Genomic DNA, 23,455 nt, shown 5'->3' on the forward strand with positions numbered 1-23,455 from the left:
ACACATCGTTACGTTATGTACAACTAAACATAATCAAAACCTTCTATTTTGCTACAATTTAGATTAGAACGGACAGATAGTGTTATGGGCACGTGTCGTTGTTTTCCCCTAGTTTGCCCTAAAGCTACAATCCTTATTCGTTTTCCAGCTAAACAACACTGCTGCCCAGCCACTTTTTTTCTATAGGCCTATTAATAAGGGATGGGTGGCTCTATGGTGAGCAAACCATAGAGCCAACAAATGTTATGGATTGAGATTATTATTATTTTTTTACGCATGTTTGAATGCTTATGGCAAAACTATTTTATTTTAAAATCTTAGCATTTATTTTGCTTCATGAAAAGATTGATAACCCCCACAAAGACATACACACGCCCATCTCTCTGTTACGTCATGTACAACCATTGTGTAGCCTACATGACGTATTACGGTAAGGACGAGTTCGGTTTCCTATACCATCCTTTATCATTAATTGACATCCCACCACAGAACATTTTTCAGCAATTCAACACAGAGATGGATGAAGAAAAAGTAAGTGCCTTATGTCGTTTATTTAAAGCTATGGCTATATTTAAAAATATTTCTTACTTTGCCTAATGCAAAATATAGGCAAAACCTTGTATTTCGCTACCATCCAGATCAGAACGGACAGATAGTGCTATCGCCCATGTCATTTCCCCCCATAGTTTGCCTTAAAGCGGCAATCTTTACTTCGTTTTTTCACCCAAACTGCAGCCCGCCACTTTTTGTTATAGGCCTATTACTGAAGGATGGAGTTGCACGAGAGACGACTGCTGTCCACTGCACTTTGGTGCTGGACGCGAGATCGCGGTATTCCGATTCAGTCGCTGTCAATTAAAATTATTCTTAAAATGAATCTCCAATCGCGTCTGTTTTCGTGTTGTTTACGTAGTCCTACTTTCACACCATCGTTTTTTTTTGCTGACAACTGTAACAAAGTCGACACACGGTTTGTAGACGTAAAGAATTGTGAGTAATAGCAGAAATCCTTTTTGAAATCAACCAAGTTGAACTTCTATTAGGTTGACTTGCAGGTGATGTTGACTTGCAGGTGATGTTGACTTGCAGATGATGTTGACTTGCATGTGATGAAGGAAATATATCACATAGGCTTAGCTGTGATATTGTCGCGTAGGTCTAACTGTGTGGATGGAACCAGTTATTATGCCTTATCAGAGGGTTTGGGATAAATGCGGAAGACACATTTCAATTGAATGCAATTCATTTGCGCAACTGACTAGGTATCCCCTTTCCTTCCATATAGGCCTTATTATTACTGCAACCGAGATTGTTTTTTTTATCACATTAGGCTATTTTTAATGGTTGCATTCAAATTCCTGTGCAGGGCCACCCGTTGTCCACTATGCCATCATTATGACGTCAATAAGGTCAACACCATAGAATTAGGAATTAGAATTCTTTTATTTAATAGGATCTCTAATGGCCAACACCTGTTTGAGTACTTTGGCTGCAGTTCAGAAAGACCCTTCTCTGCTGTGTCCTTGGTGCAGACTGTGCTTAGATGGCATAGCATATAACTAGAACACATTTCTGCACTTTTTGGTTTCGTTTTACAAATTCATTCAAAGTCAGACAAAAAGGAGGTAGGTCTATTTTGGCAGCTTTGTGTTACCGTCTTATTAACACAACTTTTTACAATGTCTACAGATAAAAAGCTTCATGGTTTAAAATACTTTTAATGACTTTTGAGGATAACTGCAATAGGCTAGTTATGATGATTATAACAACAACACTTGATTACAACAGGACTTGGAAGATAGCCACCAGGAGAAAGGGATGGAAGAGGAGGTGAAGGCAGAGAAGCCAGATGCTCAACTAAAGGAAGAGAAGAAGGTCACGTCTGGCAAGGTAAGATTGGTCCTCTTGTCATTTTTTACATTTTTTTTGCTAGGTTTTAATCTATCCTGTTTCATTTTACAAACTTGATTCAATGTCAGATGAAAAGGAGGCAGTCCTATGTCTTTCAACAGCTTCACAGCTTTTCAACAAAAAGTTTACAGAATCTCTACATATTAAAAAAACTAATTACTTTCATTTTGATAAACACTGTATGGGATAGAAAGAATGAGAGGAAGGTGTGATTGGTCCTCTGGCCACTTGGGTTATTTTCTAGGTTTGAATCTATCTTGCTATCTATTGGCTAAATAATGGGCTGCTTTAACTTGATGTTACAAATGTGTGATTTGAAAACTGTATTCTTGAAGGCCAAAAAGAAATCAGCAGACCAAGGCAATGAAGAAGGTTAGAGATTTTTCTATATTAAACTATTTATTTTCCTAGTACATGTACTGTTTTGTTAGTGTTCGTTTTGTTGTGCAGATTAATTATTTTAAAAACAACATTATTGTTGTGCTTTAGGTCCCTCAGTGGCATTCTGTTCACCCCGAGCTCAGTATCCAGATAAATACCAAAACAGAGCGGCAGTAATTCAACTCTTACAGGAGGAAGGAACTACGGAAGAGTCTACTTTATGTGTAGGAAGATAGCGAAAACGGTTTCCCACATTGCGGTAGAGATCCTCATCCCGACACTTGCACAAATATTAGAGCTTGATGCCGCTGGAAAAGCTAGTTCCTCTCCCTCGCTGACTGGATCAGAGTGCGCCAACATTGCAAGCATCCAGGAACATGTGGTGAAATTGAATGAAGATGGTCTACCTAAGAGGCCTGGCAGTGGAAGGTCCCTGTGCAGTCAACGGGTCAGGACTCCCTACCCCTCGGCCACTGATTTTGAGCAGTCACACATGGTGACATTTGATGACAAAGATCTATCCACAAGGCCCAGCAGTGGAAGGTCTCTGTGCAGTCAACGGGTCAAGAGTCCCTACCCCTCATCCACTGAATTTGAACAGAGGCTGGAATTGATCCGTGAACACAGTTACCACAACAGAGAATTGAGGACGAGCGGCAGTGGCAGACATTATTACAGCTCCCACACACCCACTCCACGTTCTTCCACAAGGTATGTTCACCAACCACACTTCAACTGTGTGCCTGACCTGACTGATCTTGGCACCGTATACATACTGAATTCAAGCCAACTTTTTCATACATTAAACAGCATATGACACTTCTAAGAATGAAAAGCTAATGAACGACTGTTTTTATGGTAAAGTAAGAAGGCAGACACCACATCTTTAGAGAACTAAATATTATAATTATTGTGATTTAGGTGAGTTTAAAGTATTTATTTGTAGAGATCAATATGTAAACATTAGCCAAGATTGATAAATTCTTGTGTTTGTTTTGAAGTTCCCAGACATCGTTGCAGAGGGCACATGGAGGAGATGCTCGACTGACAGATCCTCTGAATGCCCTCTTTGGGATCACAGAGGCCACAATTCTCCAAACGCTGGGTGATCAATCCTGCTCTTCTGGCTCACCTGGATTGACCAGATCTGTGGTCAGAGATGTCATGAGTCAGGTGAACTCTGACATCTCACTGATCATCTCCTGTTCCAGCTCAGGTAAATCAAGACCAGTGTTGTGTGACACTGGCAGGCGATATACCATGCAGGCCAAGTTGTGCCAAGTTGCGGAGGTTTGGAGTCACTGGACAGGCTGCTCCTCAAGCCAAAACCAATCCATCTAAGGAGAATGTGGACATTGAGGCTTCCCTTGCACCATTGACAGGAGAGGTCATGGCTGTTATGGTCAACTCCAGAGAATGCCAGGGAGGAGAGCAAGGAACAATGGATGTGCTTCGAGAAATAACACACAAAGTAAAGTTTTGGCTTCAAGGGATAGTGTTGGTGGTCTTCTGGAAGACTCCCTAGCAGAGAAAAAATATCTGAAAGAGACTGTATCCTCTGGCAACATGGTGAGTCCAAACATCCTCATACTTTCACCTTCTGAGAAAAAGCTTAGATCTCCTGTAATGTCAACCATTGAGACATTCTCCAGTGGTGAATTGAAGTCAGAAGCCACTAACGCTATTAGCGAAGTGCTCATTAGGTCTAGCAGAAGTCTATCTGCACAAACGTCTGCTTGCACACCTGAGCATTCAAGTAATCTGGCCAGTGAAAGGAATCTGACAGCTATGCCAGAACTTTTAACAACTACAATTAATGTAGGTTCTGAAGCCTCTGAAAGTATGGATTCCTTTCTGAGCGATATGACATGTATCGCACAATCATATTTCACAAAAATGAAAGCTCTACCTGTGGCCCTTAACCTTTCTAAAAGGTTGCAGAATACGGTGAGGGGATTTTACTCTCGACTTTTGGCCCCTAACAGCTCAGATCGAGACAAAGAGGAGAATCTAGAGCAAGCTAAAAACATTTCTGCTCCTACTTTTATCCAAAAGTCATTTGGCTCCAACAAGAGTGAGCGTATGCTTCCAGGGGTCAACTCACCAGGAGAAGTGGCTCTTCATAGACATCAGAGCGAAAGCTCCAGACCTATGATGGCTTTTAGCCCTCAGATCATTCAGCTTCACCTCGACTCTACCACTAAGGAGGTTGTGAGCACAATTGTGTCATGTTACAAGCCAGAAGTTCCTGAGGAAGAATTGACATATTCAGATGAAAAGATGTCATCGGATACGTCCCTTTTGGCTACTGAGTTTGTGGACCACGTCATAGCTTGGTTAAAGGTCATCTCTGCCGCAAGTTCTGCAACTTCTTCATCAGAGAGTTTGTGCGTTTCTCCTAATGCATTAATTTGCGAACTCTCCAGTGAAACGTTTCAGACACAGGCTGTGAAACAAAACAAGTCCTAATTAAATCTGTCAGGTGCTTTTCCAACTCGGGAATTTCCAGCATATCAGAGTCCCACACTAGTTGGGTCAGTCAATCAGATTTTGGCATTCAACAGGATTCCTCCTCAACTTCCTTTATGAGCATGGACTCATCTGCTTTTGGTGTTGTTGCAGCCGTTGTGAAAGACATGAAGAGCCTGTTGCAGACCACCGAATCAACTGATAGTCTACAGCCAACTGATTCTGCCCTTCTACATGGTACCACAAGTTATTCTGAAACTTCAAGCAAGAGCTGGCAAAGTGGTGTTGCCATTTCTGACTTTAAACTTTGGTCTACAGCACAGACTATTTATAGGCACCTGGGGAACAACCTGAGAGAGTTTTTCATCCGGCATCATCAACCAGATGTAAAAACCACGGATGCTACAATGACGCAAGCCAAGAAAAGCAGCAGTCAAATCTTGCTTGCCATCCAAGAGGACATGACCAGATCGGAGGAATTGATGACCTCACGGGAGCTGGTGCAACTCCATGACATTGTGGGAACGATGCTGGAGGGTGTGGAGACAGTTTGCAGTGAGGATGATACAGAGCAGGAGTGGCAAGAGCTTCAAAGGCCTTCAACTTCTTTATCTACTGCTTCAAAAGGCTCAAGGTCTCAGAGATGGAACAATACTCACACTCTCCCAGGAACTCCAATGTCAACTGAGTTACTGGACAGTAGCTTCCATGTCATTAGAAGCACATGTATTGATGCAAGAGACGATATTGCATTCGGGGCCTCATTGAGTCGCCTAGGAAAAACCCTGAATGGTGTGGTGAGCTTTATCTTTGAACATCTTGATCCTGAAGTGATGCAGCAGATCACTTCTCCAGACTCTGATCTACATCACTAGAAGAACTTATCTCAAAGGAGAAGATTCACTCATTGTGCCATGACCTTGCTGCGCAAATTGAGAGCCTCATTCGGGCGCAGAACAGCATCCCACTAATCAAATCGGGGGCAGTCGCTAAGTGTGTCTCTGACACAGTTTTGCTTAACCTTGCAAGGAGGGAAAACCAAGTGGGGAAACCCTTCTCCTCCAAACTCATCTACATGTTCGCTGAGGAATTAGTGAAGCAATTGCTGCTTCCTTTGATCTTCCCTCCTTCATTGTGGGGCTTGGATCAGGAAGTCTCCCTTTACGATGTTCCGTCGAGCACATCTAGTCACCGCAGCTCAAGTTCCACTACTTCTCGAGTGACTGTACTTGATGGTAGTAGCTCTCTGGTGTCTTCTAGTTCTTCGCAGATTTACGATGACACAGTGAATCTGTTCACAAGCGCGATCTGTCACCAAGTGATGGACAACATTTCTGGAGCCTCTAGTCACACAGTGGAGGACAACATCCATGACAGAGAGGCATCCATCATTGCTACTGGGTCTGTGGAGCAGGCCCAGAGTGATTCCAATTCTCCTCAGGCTGTGAAACAAGGCAAATGGATGTTCAGATTCCTCCTCCCAAAGATCCTCCCAAAGATTTCCAAGTTCAGACTCAACCTCAAGGTAAACCAGAAATGGGTCTAAGTGAAATGTTATTATTGAGTTTTGCTGTAATTTTTGGGTGTTTATTACTTGCTCTTTGGTATCTTACTACACAATATGAAAACCTCTCAATGGTATTACTTTATACTTGTTGCTGTTGAATAAAGTATGTCATTTTAAGAATTACATTCAGTAAGACATTTTATTTTGAAACAATAAGTGCTTTGGGCGGCGCAACAAAAAGGAGGTACAGCCCTCAAAGGAATCCCAGGACCAGATTAAGGTTCCCCGGGAAGAGGACCATTGCATACGTAAATCTAACTGCTATTTATTATTTTATCACAGTTTTCTTTATATACAGTGGGCTCCAAAATTACTGGCACCCCTGACTGGCAATGCACAAATAATGCTTAAACAAATATAAACAATATAAATATAGAGATAAACTCAAAATACCAACATGTGAGAAATACAATACTTTATTAATGTTTCAATGGAACCAACCAAAATAATTTATTGATTTAATTAAAAATCAATGTCCTCCAAATCAAGGTTTCACAATTAATGGCACCCTGAAAGATTATTGTAAATAACATCTACCAAAATTAAACCACAAATTAAATTCCACTTATTTAAGTTTATCTAAGTCTTAAGGAACTATATTGAGCCATTACATCACTTCCTGTTTCACTAGGGTATAAAAATGAGGTAACACACATGCAATATCCCACTGTCATCCAACACCATGAAGAAAACAAAAGAACTGGCAGTTAAAAAGAGACAGATGGTCGTAGACCTTCATAAATCTGGTAATGGCTACAAGAAGATTGAATATACCACTGAGCACTGTCAGGGCAATTATTTAAAAATGCAAAAAATATGGAACAGTTGAAAACCTCACGGGTAGAGGACGCAAATGCATTTTGCCTCCCATGATAGGGAGGATGGTGAGAGAAGCAACAAAATCCCCAAGAATCACTGTGAAAGAATTGCAGGCCTTGGTGGCGTCTTGGGGTCACCAGGTTTCAAAAAGCACCATCAGACGCCACCTCCACAACCACAGGCTTTTTGGAAGGGTTTCCAGAAGAAAGACCTTTCTGACCACAAGACATAGACGCAAGCGCTTGGAGTTTGCCAAATGTCATTTAAATTATGACTGGAAGAAGGTGCTCTGGTCAGATAAGACCAAAATTGAAAGTTTTGGTCAGATACAGCATCGGCATGTTTTGCGTCGAAACAGAGATGCATACAAGGAGAGGTACCTCATACCCACGGTGAAATATGGAGGGTGGTCAGTGATGTTTTGGGGCTGTTTTAATTCCAGAGGTCCAGGGGCACTGGTTAAGATTGATGGCATAATGAATTCCACCAAGTATCAGGCAATTTTGGCTGACAATCTGGTTGCCTCTGCCAGAAGGCTGGGACTTGGCCGTAGTTGGACTTTCCAAAAAGACAATGACCCGAAACATACCTTAAGATCCACACAGAAATGGTTCTCTGACAACAAAATCAATGTTCTGCCATGGCCATCTCAGTCGCCGGACCTCAATCCAATCAAAAACCTGTGGGCTGAGTGGAAGAGGGCAGTTGATAAGCGCAAACCCAAGAATGTGAAGGATCTTGAAAGGATCTGAATAGAGGAATGGTTCAAAATCCCTCCAAATGTGTTCCTTAACCTTGTCAAACATTACAGGAAAAGACTCCATGCTGTTATCCTTGCCAGAGGTGGTTGCACTAAGTACTAAATGAGGAGTGCCAATAATTATGAAACCTTGATTTTGGTTAAATTAATTTTGTATTAAATAATTGTATGATTTTGGTTGGTTCCGTTTGAAACATTAATAAAGTACAGTATTTCTCACATGTTGGTATTTTGAGTTTATCTCTATAATTATATTTTTTAAAGTATTGTTTGTGCATTGCCAGTCAGGGGTGCCAGTAATTTTGGAGCCCACTGTATATAAACGGCATAATATTTCACTGTCCCACAACATTAGTAACATGAAACGATGCACACACAATCATTTTAAAACCTAAAGTCCATGTAGGCTTGTTGACTGAAGTTCATGCCAACTTTCCCTCCGGTCTCCAGCACCCAACATAGTGCCAAAGGCTGTCATGTCATGTCATGTCACTTCAAGAGAGTTGTCTCTCCACTTCTCAACCCAAGGAGAAGAAACACAAACCCTCAATCTTTGTCAGGATGTTCTCGGCCATCAACAAAGGCTTTTGGAGCACCTTAAAATGTTAATCTAACAAGTAACAATTGTTAAAACAAGTAACAGCACTTAATTAAGAAAATAAAGATTTACTGCATTCAAGTAATTTCCATTGTAATCTTTTCATGTCGTTTTTCACAAAAAGACACTGTAAAATGAAATGTAACTCACTTGGTGAAATGTATTTCAAAACAGAGTATTCATGCTGCTTTGTGATTGCCACTAGAGCATTAGGAGGCTCTGAATGTGAAAGAAGTAGTTCACTAATCAGATGCTCAACAAATACGCTGTTTATTTATCAGTTTGTATTTGGTTCAGCATTGTCAATATTGAGTGAACACTGTAAATAAGGTTTCAGTAAACTACTTACTTCAGTTGATTGAAAAACTATTGGTATAATATGGACCTCGAGGGGACCTGGACCTCGAGGGGACCTGTAACATCAAGCATTTGAGAGATCTAGGATAAATACACATAGAATATACAGCAACATATGCACTGTAGCCTACATAACAAATGGCCACCTCTGAAAAAGAATACACGATAACAAAGGGAAAGAACAGGTTGAGAAATTATTCTGAAAACAATGTATGGCCTATCACATGCTGCCTTCAGAGGTAAAGTCTCACTGGAGATACAGATTAATTTTCAACATCATAGGATTGGGGGAAAATAACTGAATTCTAGAAATAACTGAATCTGTGAAAGTCAATCCTCTGCTATTCAAAGAAAAGGAAAACCTCACAGAATAGTAAGGCATGATAAACCATAACCTCAAATTATATCTAGACTACAGAGAGCTCAATCTGTGAGAGCCAATCCTCTGGGGGTCACAGAAGAAGGAAATAAACAATTCTGATAAACAATTCACATAATAGTAGGGTAAAGCATCACTGACATAGGACTCTAGTCTAACTCACATAACTCAGCTGTGGTCTTAAAGCAATGAAGCCAGAACCCAGGATAGAGGGGCTGAGTGAATGTGGTCTGGACACTGTGGAGGAGGGTCATTTTGTCAGAGACACTGCAGAAGGACAGAGTGCCCGCCTGGGGATCCAGGTACTTATTCTAGTTCTGTGATTTACAGCAGTAGACACACACACAGAAGAACAACTACAGACATGTGAATAAATAACATGTTTATTCACTCCTTTCACTGACACAAAGCAGGTATTCCAAGGTTATCATTAGTTATATTGGCTTTTCTACATATACAGTTGTTAACAGGCTTATACGGTAGGCCTAACTAACTGAGTTGCTGTGTGTTTCTACAGTCTTTCTAACACGTGTCTTTATAGTCTGTGCAGGCTATGTGTGCTGGCGTACGTGTCTGTCTGTCTGTGTCTTTCTATGGCAGCTCCATCATGTTGTGTTCTTCCAGTATGCTCTGTGTGCGTGTGTATACCTCTCTCATAACGTCTACAACAATGTTGAGCACCGGCCCAACCTCCTCCTCTTTTCTCACACAAACTATATCCAGGAACACGCTTCTGTCTGGCAGCGCTACAAACACCAGCTCAGCCGCGCTGCGGATCAACCAGGGGTGATGGGGGGCCAGGGCCACGGTGTACGCATCCCTAGGGAACAGGGGCAAGGTTAGGGTTAGTGTGTGTGCATGAGTGAGAGAGCAGGCATCTGTGCCCACGGTACTGGCAAGCTGGCATGGCCATCAGGCTATGGGTAGTGTGAGACTTGGTCTTCAATAATTTAGTGAAATTGTGAAGTAACCTTTTGAGTGTGTGTGCAAGTGTGTGTATGCTTTCTGTCTAAAAATACCTGCAGAGCTCCCCAGGGGTGCGGTAAACCCCCTGTGCGTCCGGTCCCTCCCCCAGGCCCTGCAGTAGCAGCAGGATCCAGAGCAGCGAACGGTGGAGCCGCAGCAGATTTCTGCAGCCGGAGCGCGTCCGCACACTGAAGTTCACCAAGCCCCTTTGCAGCTCCGACTCCACCATGGAACGCACTGAACTGTAGGCCGCTGGGCCTTGTAGTCCTGATGTGAGAGTTTGTAGTCCAGAGTGTCCTTCTACTGGACTACGTTTCTCAAGGTCCTGTTTCTCCTGCTGGGCCAGCTCTCTGATGACAGCGATCTTATCGTTGACCTTCTGAGAGAAAAAACTGACGAGAGGTCCGAGAGATTCCATAAACCTAGAGAGAGAGGAGTGGGGAATCAATGTAGAGCCCTTCACCTAACAACTCCTTACTGCATCATTCATGGCAAGTTTAAAAGGTGTTCCCCTTATAAACACTCTCACACACACACACACACACACACACACAGACACACACACACCATACTTGATGAGTTCGTCCCAGCTGTAGAGGTAGTGTTCCAGCAGAACATCATCAGAGTGCGTAGCCATGGAAGAGGTCAGGTGGGACATGAGACGCCACACCTGGAACTGTTGACCTTGACACACCTGGAGAGGGGGCACAGAACCTAACACTACACCCCTCTCACCCTGCTGTCCCCCACTCTGCACCCCTCCTGGATGAGGAATAACAGGGCTCTCCGGCTGGAACAAGGGAGAGAGGCAGAGAAGATGAATGCACAAAACGAGAGGTATCATCTACACTACATGACCAAAAGTATGTGGACACCCTTTCAAATTAGTCAATTCAGCTATTTCAGGCACACCCGTTGCTGACAGGTGTATAAACTGAGCACACAGCCATGCAATCTCCATAGACAAACACTGACAGTAAAGCTGCCCTGGTCAAATGTAAGTGATGTTATTGTGAAGTGGAAACTTTCAGGAGCAACAACGGCTCAGCCGTGAAGTGGTAGGCCACACAAGCTCACAGAACGGGACAGCGGAGTGCTGAAAAATTGTCTGTCCTCGGTTGCAACACTCACTCCCACGTTCTAAACTGCCTCTGGAAGCAACGTCAGCACAAGAACTGTTTCGTTGGGAGTGCCATGAAATGGGTTTCCATGGCTGAGCAGCCGCACACACGCCTAAGATCACCATTGGAATGCCGACTGCAAGCCAGGCCTAATCACCCAACATCAGTACTCGACCTCACTAATGCTCTTATGGCTGAATGGAAGCAAGTCCCAGAAGCAATGTTCCAACATCTAGTGGAAATCCTTCCCAGAAGAGTGGAGGCTGTTATTGCAGCAAAGGGGGGGACCAACTCCACATTAATGCCCATGATTTTGGAATGAGATGTTCGACGAGCAGGTGTCCAAATACTTTTGGACACCTTTAATATATCTTTATTATATATTAAAATCTTTCACTTGGTTTCACACTACAATATAAATTATAGAACGACTAACTAACTGTTAAGACATTTCCCTACAGGCTAAATTGTGTGTGTGTGTGTACTCACTGTTGGAAGGTAGAAATTGAAACTCAGACAGGGGTGCCAGGAGGTCTCACAATCACCCATTGCAACCTGAGCTGAGAGCGAGAGAGACACGTGTACAGTTTGTCACAATATACACACACAGCCACACAGAGAACAGTATCAGCTAAACCCTATGGTTAAAGTGGAAACTCAAAAGTGGAAACTCACGGAGCCAGAAGGAACTGAGGAAGAGCAGCAGAGCCATGATGGAGGCTGGCAGCAGGTAGCGTTGCAGTCGCCCATTAATGCCCATCTTGTCTACACAAACAGGTACTGTCCTGAACAGACACTGTCCTGAACACAGACACACTCAGTAGACCACCCCTCACATACTGGTAGGTAACCTCGTCCCCAGGCTATTCGCGACAGAGAGATCCGGCTGGGGAATACGACTAACTAGTAGTAAACGGCTATAGTAAAGAAACACTTCCTATTTAAGCCACACCTCCTGGAACACTCTGTACTTAACCTTTAACCTTTGGCTCTTATCTCAACCACTGTTTCATCAGCCCTCTATAAACGCACACACACACACCCTGTATCTCATGAGGTCTCTAGACTCTGACCATGGGTTGGATCTTATCAGTGAAGTCACACACACACACACACACACACACAATACAGAGACAAACAAGTGTGTTATGATACATTTGATCATTTATTTTTTACAGAGACCTGCTTCACCTCACCACATTGCTTTTAAATCAAATCAAATCAATTTATATAGCCCTTCTTACATCAGCTGATATCTCAGTGCTGTACAGAAACCCAGCTTAAAACCCCAAACAGCAAGCAATGCAGGTGTAGAAGCACGTCCATGTCTTACATGAAGAGGTACAGTGTGTGTGTTTTACAGTGTGTGTGTGTTACAGTGTGTGTGTAAGTCTGTCGGTGGGTTGGCATTGTGTCTATGATGTTAGTGTGTTGGCAATGGCACATGGCAGTATAGATAGTGTTTGATAATGTGTCATTCAGTTCTCAACTCCACAGGGGGAGGGCCACAGGACTGCTGGTTTTCATTCATTTCAATTACATTATACAGTAGCTGGGGTCATCAGAGGCACTTTAGCTTAGTCTAACGCTTTGTCCCATTAGACAGCCTGGGACCTGCCTGTCCTCTCCTATTGGCCATGGAGTCTGAGCGGAGTGTCTGGTTGGCTGCTCCTGAGGCAGTGGCAGGGCTAGGATTCTGGAGCACAGAGAGAGAGTCAGGAAGAGTTTATATACACCACAGTAGATCAATTCTCACATCTTGCCCCAAATACTTTCTGTCCTCCCGCCTTCCAGAGAAGACCGTGGTGTGACACACACACACACACACACACACACCTTACCGTTATACCTCTGCCCCATCCAGAGAAGACAGTGGTGTGACACACACACCTTACCGTTATGTCCCTGCCCCGTCCAGAGAAGACAGTGGTTTGACACACACGCCTTACCGTTATGTCCCTGCCCCGTCCAGAGAAGACAGTGGTGTGACACACACACACACCTTACCGTTATGCCCCTGCCCCGTCCAGAGAAGACAGTGGTGTAACACACACACACACACACCTCACCGTTATGCCCCTGCCCCGTCCAGAGAAGACAGTGGTGAGTCCTTTAGAGACAGAGACGTGGTTCATAGGACGGGACTGAGATTGACACAGCTCAGTTAGGAGCTCAGGACTGGAGAGAGACAGGAGAGTAGTGCAACCTACACACAAACACACAAATGTTATTGTACACCACTACGTTACACACAGCAGCTCGACTGGAGACACACACACACACACATTACTACTGTACTAGTATACCATAACTACACTACTACTAGCAGTATACTATAATGGCACTACTACTGTTAGTATACTGTAACTACACTACTAGTCAGTGGTGGAAAACGTACCCAATTGTCATACTTGAGTAAAAGTAAAGATACCTTAAGAAAATTACTCTAAGGTATCTTTGTGAAAGTCACCCAGTAAAATACTACTTGATTAAAAGTCTAAAAGCATTTGGTTTTAAATATTCTAAAGTATCAAAACTAAATGTAATTGTTAAAATATACTTAAGTATTGAAAGTAAAAGCATAAATCATTTCAAATTCCTTATATTAAGCAAACCAGACGGCACCATTTTCTTGTTTTTTTATTTACGGATAGCCAGGGGCACGCTCCAACACTCAGACTTCATTTACAAACTAAGCTTTTGTGTTTAGTAAGTCCGCAAGATCAGAGGCAACAGGGATGGCCATGGATGTTCTCTTGATAAGTGCATGAATTGGACAATTTTCCTGTTTTGCTAAGCATTCAAAATGTAACGAGTACTTTTGGGTTTCAGAGAAAACGTATTGAGTAAAAAGTAAATTATTTTCTTTAGGAATGTAGTGAAGTAAAAGTAGTCAAAAATATAAATAGTAAAGTAAAGTTTAGATACCTAAAAAAATACTTAAGTAGTACTTTCAAGTATTTTTACTGAAGTACTTTACACCACTGCTACTAGTATACTATGACTACACTACTACTACTAGTATACTATAGCCACACTACTACTGCCAGTACTACTACTATTAGTATACTTTGGAATATTATAACTACACTGCTACTACTAGTATACTACAACTACACCACAACTACTACTAGTATACTATAACTACACTACTATTGCTAGTGTACTAGTGTAATATAACTACACTTCTACTAGTGTACTATAACTACACTATTACTAATAGTGTACTATAACTACACTGACTGCCAGTGTACTATAACATCACTACCACTAGTGTACTATAACTACACTACTACTAGTGTACTATAACTACACTACTACTACTAGTGTACTATAACTACACTACTACTACTAGTGTACTATAATGACACTACTACTAGTATACTATAACAACACAAGTATTACTAGTATACTATAACGACACTACTATAACTAGTATACTATAACTACATTACCACTACTAGTATACTATAACGACACAACTACTATAATATACCTACACTACTACTAGCATACTGTAACCCCACTACTACCACGAGTATACTAAAACTACACTTCTACTAGTATACTATAACTACACTACTACTACTAGTATACTATACCGGCACTACGACCACTAGTATACTATAACTACAATTCTACTACTAGTGTACTGTAACGACACTAGTATTACTAGTATACTATAATGACACTACTATAGTATAACTACACTACTACTACACTATAACTACACTTCCACTATATACAATAACTACACTACCACTAGTATAACATAACTACACTATGAGTAGTATACTATAATTTCATTACTACTACTAGTATACTACACTTCTACTACTAGAATACTGTAACGACACTACTACTAGTAGTATACTATAACGGCACTACTGCTAGTTGTATACTATAACGACACTACTGCTAGTACTAGTATACTATAACTATACTACTACGGGTATACTACAGCTGCACTACTACTACACTATAACTACACTTCTACTAGTGTACTATAACTACACTTCTACTAGTGTACTAGAACTACACTTCTACTAGTAATGTACTATAACGACACTACTACTAGTATACCATATCGACACTACTACTACTACTAGTATACTATAACGACACTACTACTACCAGTGTACTACAACGACACTACTACTAGTATACTATAACACTAGCATTACTAGTATACTATAACGACACTACTACTACCAGAGTACTATAACCACACTACTACTACTAGTATACTATACTACTACCGGTATACTACAGTTACACCACTACTACTACTACTGCTATACTATAACTACACTTCTACTAGTATATTATAACTACACTTCTAATAGTATACTGTAACTACACTTCTACTACTAGTGTACTATAACGACACGACTACTACTTGTGTACTATAACGACACTAGTATTACTAGTATACTATAATGACACTACTATTACTAGTATAGTATAACTACACTACTACACTATAACTACACTGCCACTATATACAATAACTACACTACTACTAGTATAACATAGCTACACTACTACTAGTATAACATAACGACACTACTACTAGTATACTATATCGACACTACTATTACTAGTATACTATAACGGCACTACTACTAGTGTACTATAACAACACTACTACTAGTATACTATAACACTAGTATTACTAGTATACTATAATGACAAGTATAACTAGTATACTATAACTACACTAATACTACTAGTATACTATAACTACACTACCACTAGTACTATATACAATAACTACACTGCTACTAGTATACCATAACTACATTGCCACTACTAGTATACGATAACAACATTACTACTACTAGTATACTATAACGACATTTCTACTACTAGTATTCTGTAACGACACTACTACTAGTAGTATACTATAACGACACTACTGCTACTAGTGTACTATAATGACACTACTATTACTAGTATAGTATAACTACACTACTACACTATAACTACACTGCCACTATATACAATAACTACACTACTACTAGTATAACATAACGACACTACTACTAGTATACTATATCGACACTACTATTACTAGTATACTATAACGGCACTACTACTACTAGTGTACTATAACGACATTTCTACTACTAGTATTCTGTAACGACACTACTACTAGTAGTATACTATAACGACACTACTGCTACTAGTATACTATATCGACACTACTATTACTAGTATACTATAACGGCACTACTACTACTAGTGTACTATAACGACATTTCTACTACTAGTATTCTGTAACGACACTACTACTAGTAGTATACTATAACGACACTACTACTAGTAGTATACTATAACGACACTACTGCTACTAGTGTACTATAATGACACTACTATTACTAGTATAGTATAACTACACTACTACACTATAACTACACTGCCACTATATACAATAACTACACTACTACTAGTATAACATAGCTACACTACTACTAGTATAACATAACGACACTACTACTAGTATACTATATCGACACTACTATTACTAGTATACTATAACGGCACTACTACTACTAGTGTACTATAACGACACCACTACTAGTATACTATAACACTAGTATTACTAGTATACTATAATGACAAGTATAACTAGTATACTATAACTACACTAATACTACTAGTATACTATAACTACACTACCACTAGTACTATATACAATAACTACACTGCTACTAGTATACCATAACTACATTACCACTACTAGTATACGATAACGACATTTCTACTACTAGTATTCTGTAACGACACTACTACTAGTAGTATACTATAACGACACTACTGCTACTAGTGTACTATATATATACACATGACTAATACTAGTGTACTATATATACACTACCAGTATACTATAACTACACTACTACTACTAGTATACTATAACTATACCACTACGGGTATACTACAGCTACACTACTACTACTACTACCAGAGCACTATAACTACACTACTAATACTATTATAATATAGCTACACTGCTAATACTCGTGTACTACAACTACACAACTACTAGTATACTATACCTACACTACTACCAGCATACTATAACTCCACTACAAGTATACTAAAACCACACTACTACTAGTATACTAAAACGACATTACCACTAGTATACTATAACGACACTACTACTGATAATATACTATAACGACACTACTTCTGCAGGTATACTATAACGACACTACTACTTTTAGTATACTATAACGATACTACTACTGCTAGAATACTATAACGACACTACTACTCGTATACTAAAACGACACTACTACTCGTATACTAAAACGACACTACTACTCGTATACTAAAACGACACTACTACTAGTATACTATAACGACACTACTTCTGCAGGTATACTATAACGACACTACTACTTTTTGTATACTATAACGATACTAATACTGCTAGAATACTATAACGACACTACTACTAGTATACTAAAAACACACTACTACTAGTATACTAAAACGACACTACTACTAGTATACTATAACAACACTACTACTAGTATACTATAACGACACTCCTACTATTAGACTGGAAGTACATTACTAGTAGTACACTACAACTACACTACTACTTGTATACTATAACTACACTATTGACAGTAAACTACACATTCACTACTAGTAGTATTCTATAACGACACTGCTACCACTACTAGTATACTATAAAGACACTACTACCACACTATAACTCCATTACTATTACTAGTATACTATACCTCCATTACTACCACTGGTATACTATAACACATTACTACTACTGGTATACTATAACACCACTACTACTACTAGTATACTGTAACGACACTACTACTGGTAGTTTACTATAACTACACTACTTTTACTATAACTACACTACTACTACTACTGGTAGTTTACTATAATGACACTACTACTCTAACGACACTACTACTACTCTAACGACACTACTACTACTCTATAACGACACTACTACTAGTAGTATGCTATAACGACACTACTACTAGTAGTATACTATAACGACACTACTACTAGTAGTATACTATAACGACACTACTACTACTGGTATACTATAACGACACTACTATTACTAGTATACTGTAACGACACTACTACTGGTAGTTTACTATAACTACACTACTTTTACTATAACTACACTACTACTACTACTGGTAGTTTACTATAATGACACTACTACTACTCTAACGACACTACTACTACTCTATAACGACACTACTACTACTCTATAACGACACTACTACTAGTAGTATGCTATAACGACACTACTACTAGTAGTATACTATAACGACACTACTACTACTGGTATACTATAACGACACTACTACTACTAGTATACTGTAACGACACTACTACTGGTAGTTTACTATAACTACACTACTTTTACTATAACTACACTACTACTACTACTGGTAGTTTACTATAATGACACTACTACTACTCTAACGACACTACTACTACTCTAACGACACTACTACTACTCTATAACGACACTACTACTAGTAGTATACCATAACGACACTACTACTACTCTATAACGACACTACTACTAGTAGTATGCTATAACGACACTACTACTACTAGTATACTATAACGACACTACTACTAGTAGTATGCAATAATGACACTACAATTAGTAGTATGCTATAACGACACTACTACTAGTAGTATACTATAACGACACTACTACTACTAGTATACTATAACGACACTACTACTAGTAGTATGCAATAACGACACTACTACTAGTAGTATGCTATAACGACACTACTACTACTAGTATGCAATAATGACACTACTACTACTAGTATGCAATAATGACACTACAATTAGTAGTATGCAATAACGACACTACAATTAGTAGTATGCTATAACGACACTACTACTACTAGTATGCAATAACGACACTACAATTAGTAGTATGCAATAACGACACTACTACTAGTAGTATGCTATAACGACACTACTACTACTAGTATGCAATAATGACACTACTACTACTAGTATGCAATAATGACACTACAATTAGTAGTATGCAATAACGACACTACAATTAGTAGTATGCTATAACGACACTACTACTACTAGTATGCAATAATGACACTACAATTAGTAGTATGCAATAACGACACTACAATTAGTAGTATGCAATAACGACACTACAATTAGTAGTATGCTATAACGACACTACTACTACTAGTATGCAATAACGACACTACTACTACTAGTATGCAATAACGACACTACTACTACTAGTATGCAATAACGACACTACTACTAGTAGTATGCAATAACGACACTACTACTACTAGTATGCAATAACGACACTACTACTACTAGTATGCAATAACGACACTACTACTAGTAGTATGCAATAACGACACTACTACTACTAGTATGCAATAACGACACTACTACTAGTAGTATGCAATAACGACACTACTACTAGTAGTATGCTATAACGACACTACTTCTACTAGTATGCAATAATGACACTACTACTACTAGTATGCAATAATGACACTACAATTAGTAGTATGCAATAACGACACTACAATTAGTAGTATGCTATAACGACACTACTACTACTAGTATGCAATAACGACACTACAATTAGTAGTATGCAATAACGACACTACTACTAGTAGTATGCTATAACGACACTACTACTACTAGTATGCAATAATGACACTACTACTACTAGTATGCAATAATGACACTACAATTAGTAGTATGCAATAACGACACTACAATTAGTAGTATGCTATAACGACACTACTACTACTAGTATGCAATAATGACACTACAATTAGTAGTATGCAATAACGACACTACAATTAGTAGTATGCTATAACGACACTACTACTACTAGTATGCAATAACGACACTACTACTAGTAGTATGCTATAACGACACTACTACTACTAGTATGCAATAACGACACTACTACTAGTAGTATGCTATAACGACACTACTACTACTAGTATGCAATAACGACACTACTACTAGTAGTATGCTATAACGACACTACTACTACTACTATTCAGTAGCTGAAAACTGGAGAGAGACAAGCATCACATGACTTTACTATCAGTACTAGACCATGGCACTGCTTCAAAACTCACCCTCTTTAGTGGGCATGGAGAGGGACAGGGGCTGTGGGGGGGAGGTAAGGGTGGAGGTAAAGGGGGAGACCAGGGTGGAGCTGGGGGAGGTGAGGACATCGCTGGTGTCACAGGAGACAGTTCTCAGACCACGGCTAGCTCTCCTCAGAAACTCAGCCTGGAGCTGGGGACTGGACAGGGAGAGGGGTGGAGGAGGGGAGGAAAGAGGTGGAGGAGGGGAAGAAAGAGGGGGAGGAGGGGAGGAGAAGAGGGACACAGAGGGGGAGACAGAGGGAGAGAGTTGGTGGGGAAGGTTTTGGTGTCTAGCCGAATCGTTGTCGGGGGAAGCAGCTCTGGGAGCTCTTCTCAGAAACTCAGCCTGGAGCTGGGGACTGGACAGAGAGAGGGGTGGAGGAGGGGAGGAAAGAGTGGGAGGAGGGGAGGAGAAGGGGGAGACAGAGGGAGAGGGTTGGTGGGGAAGGTTTTGGTGTCTAGCCGAATCGTTGTCGGGGGAAGCAGCTCTGGGAGCTCTTCTCAGAAACTCAGCCTGGAGCTGGGGACTGGACAGAGAGAGGGGTGGAGGAGGGGAGGAAAGAGTTGGAGGAGGGGAGGAGAAGGGGGAGACAGAGGGAGAGGGTTGGTGGGGAAGGTTTTGGTGTCTAGCCGAATCGTTGTCGGGGGAAGCAGCTCTGGGAGCTCTTCTCAGAAACTCAGCCTGGAGCTGGGGACTGGACAGAGAGAGGGGTGGAGGAGGGGAGGAAAGAGTGGGAGGAGGGGAGGAGAAGGGGGAGACAGAGGGAGAGGGTTGGTGGGGAAGGTTTTGGTGTCTAGCCGAATCGTTGTCAGGGGAAGCAGCTCTGGGAGCTCTCCTCAGAAACTCAGCCTGGAGCTGGGGACTGGACAGAGAGAGGGGTGGAGGAGGGGAGGAAAGAGTGGGAGGAGGGAAGGAGAAGGGGGAGACAGAGGGAGAGGGTTGTTGGGGAAGGATTTGGTGTCTAGCCGAATCATTGTCAGGGGAAGCAGCTCTGGGAGCTCTCCTCAGAAACTCAGCCTGGAGCTGGTGACTGGACAGAGAGGGGGGGGAGGGAGGGGAGGAGGGCTGGAGGGGAAGGGTTTGGGGTCGAGCTGAATCCTGGGGCGAAAGTGATGTTGAAGATCTCATTGGAATGATGAGGACTTCTCCAACTGGATGCTGTAGGAGAGGACAAGAAAGAGAGAGACAGAAGAGAGAAAGAACGAGAGGTAGAGAGAGAGGGGGGTTGGTGTATGATCAGTGGTGGAAAAAGTACCCAATTGTCATACTTGAGTAAAAGTAAAGATACATTAATAGAAAATGACTCAAGTAAAAGTGAAAGTCACACAGTAAAATACTACTGGAGTAAAAGTCTAAAAGTATTTGGTTTTAAATATACTTAAGTATCAAAAGTAAGTGTAACTGCTAAAATATACTTAAGTATTGAAAGTAAAAGTAAAAATATTTTCAAATTCCTTATATTTTGCAAACCAGATGGCACCATTTTCTTGTTTTTTTTAAGGATAGCCAGGGGCACACTCCAACACTTAGACATCATTTACAAACTAAGCATTTGTGTTTAGTGAGTCCGCCAGATCAGATAAGTGTATGAATTTGACAATTTTCCTGTCCTGCTAAGCATTCAAAATGTAACGAGTACTTTTGGGTTTCAGAGAAAATGTATGGAGTAAAAAGTACATTATTTTCTTTAGAAATGTAGTGTAGTAAAAGTAGTCAAAAATATATAAACAGTAAAGTACAGATACCCCAAAAAACTACTTAAGTAGTACTTCCAAGTATTTTTACTTAAGTACTTTACACCATTGGGTATGATGATCAGACGTTCTGCAACAGATACTGTTTCATTGAATCACAATAAAATATTCCGATATTTTACCTCTTTCCTCTCCATGGCAGCAGTAGTATCAATGGGGGTCTGGGCTATATAGCCCTGCACACAGAGAAACACACACACACAACATATTCACACAATCTGTGCAGTGTGCACACCTAATCCAATCGGTTATGCGCTCCTCAGAGAACACAGAGCTTGGCCAATCAAGGGCTGATGTCTATAGCCAGTGTTGAGAGGATTTTCAGCATCAAATAAATCATATAAAAAAGCGAAAATAAACATTAAAATAAAATCATGCTTCTCTGAGTGAAAACTGAGTTATTTGGCTTGACTATACCCGTTTGAAATGGACGCCAGCTGTAGCCTAAAGTTTATTGTGCCCAATGATCACCGCGTATTGAAAGAGGGATTAATCTGCCCGCGGTCTCTGCCATCCCCCGATAGTGGTTTAGGTTTTGGGTAGGATAATCGGATCCAAGATCTGTGTTAAAAGGACGACCCATACACCAATTCATTCCAGTCTACTCACCTTGCGCGCTCCAGCGGTCGACTCGCTTGAAAGCTCGAGGCACCCCCGTTCCGCTACAAGCTTAGCTTGACAGCTGCTCGCGCCACGTTCCTGGATTTCCGTACACGCAACACTCCATCACCGGGCAAAGTCTGCCGTGCGAACATTGACCGATTATTGTACCGAGCCTAGCGCAGTCATCCGCCATTTTCACAGCGCCCGATGCAAGCGCAGCTTTCACTCGTTGGTAGGAGCACTCAACCTCCCAGTTCTGTAAATGGGCTACAAACACACATACAGCCTACTCCGACGTCCTGTCTGTGCCAAATCAGGCGCTACCTTCGCTCTCATCCACCGCTTGTCACTATAGTTAGCACAGCCACAAAGTCATAAACCCGCCTATTTCGACCATTTCTCTTCTTTAAACGATTTTAACCCTAATCCTACCCACACTACTGCTGACCTTATGCCTAACCATAAATTAAGAGAACAAAGCTATTTATGTTTTTCATTAAGTTTTACAATATAGCCAATTTTGACTTTGTTGCTGTGGTCACTAGTGGAACCCCCCCCCCAATATGCGTGCATTAATAATTAACGTCCCTTTA

At 40.8% G+C, this 23,455-nt stretch overlaps 2 protein-coding genes and 1 long non-coding RNA gene across 5 annotated transcripts; 1 reads left to right on the plus strand and 2 right to left on the minus strand.

Moving 5' to 3' along the window:
* Positions 1-364: 364 nt before the first annotated feature.
* LOC139534951 (uncharacterized) lies at positions 365-6,708 on the plus strand. Its single transcript, XR_011667045.1, has 5 exons — positions 365-531; positions 1,789-1,890; positions 2,247-2,283; positions 2,401-3,003; positions 3,294-6,708. It is a non-coding gene; the product is annotated as an uncharacterized lncRNA (long non-coding RNA).
* Positions 6,709-9,606: 2,898 nt separating this feature from the next.
* LOC139534945 (ceramide-1-phosphate transfer protein-like) lies at positions 9,607-12,439 on the minus strand. Of its 2 annotated transcripts, none has more exons than XM_071334498.1 (5): positions 12,004-12,439; positions 11,818-11,888; positions 10,780-10,997; positions 10,261-10,629; positions 9,607-10,061 (listed from the first exon to the last, which is right to left on the minus strand). In XM_071334498.1, exons 1-5 carry the CDS (start codon positions 12,086-12,088, stop codon positions 9,833-9,835), a joined length of 972 nt encoding a protein of 323 aa, XP_071190599.1. In that variant the 5' UTR covers positions 12,089-12,439; the 3' UTR covers positions 9,607-9,832. The 2 variants fall into 2 exon arrangements, with proteins under 2 accessions (XP_071190599.1, XP_071190600.1); XM_071334499.1 differs by having other exon boundaries at positions 11,818-11,883; positions 12,004-12,321.
* Positions 12,440-12,474: 35 nt separating this feature from the next.
* On the minus strand, positions 12,475-23,316 carry LOC139534939 (uncharacterized). Of its 2 annotated transcripts, none has more exons than XM_071334486.1 (5): positions 22,869-23,316; positions 22,382-22,435; positions 20,493-21,663; positions 13,336-13,534; positions 12,475-13,024 (listed from the first exon to the last, which is right to left on the minus strand). In XM_071334486.1, the coding sequence occupies exons 2-4, from the start codon at positions 22,394-22,396 to the stop codon at positions 13,338-13,340; spliced, it is 1,383 nt and encodes a 460-aa protein (XP_071190587.1). In that variant the 5' UTR covers positions 22,397-22,435; positions 22,869-23,316; the 3' UTR covers positions 12,475-13,024; positions 13,336-13,337. The 2 variants fall into 2 exon arrangements, with proteins under 2 accessions (XP_071190587.1, XP_071190586.1); XM_071334485.1 differs by having other exon boundaries at positions 13,398-13,534; positions 22,869-23,310.
* Between the last annotated feature and the right edge of the window lie 139 nt (positions 23,317-23,455).

Source organism: Salvelinus alpinus, chromosome 11 (genome assembly GCF_045679555.1).
Source record: "Salvelinus alpinus chromosome 11, SLU_Salpinus.1, whole genome shotgun sequence".
Classification (NCBI taxonomy): Eukaryota; Metazoa; Chordata; class Actinopteri; order Salmoniformes; family Salmonidae; genus Salvelinus; species Salvelinus alpinus.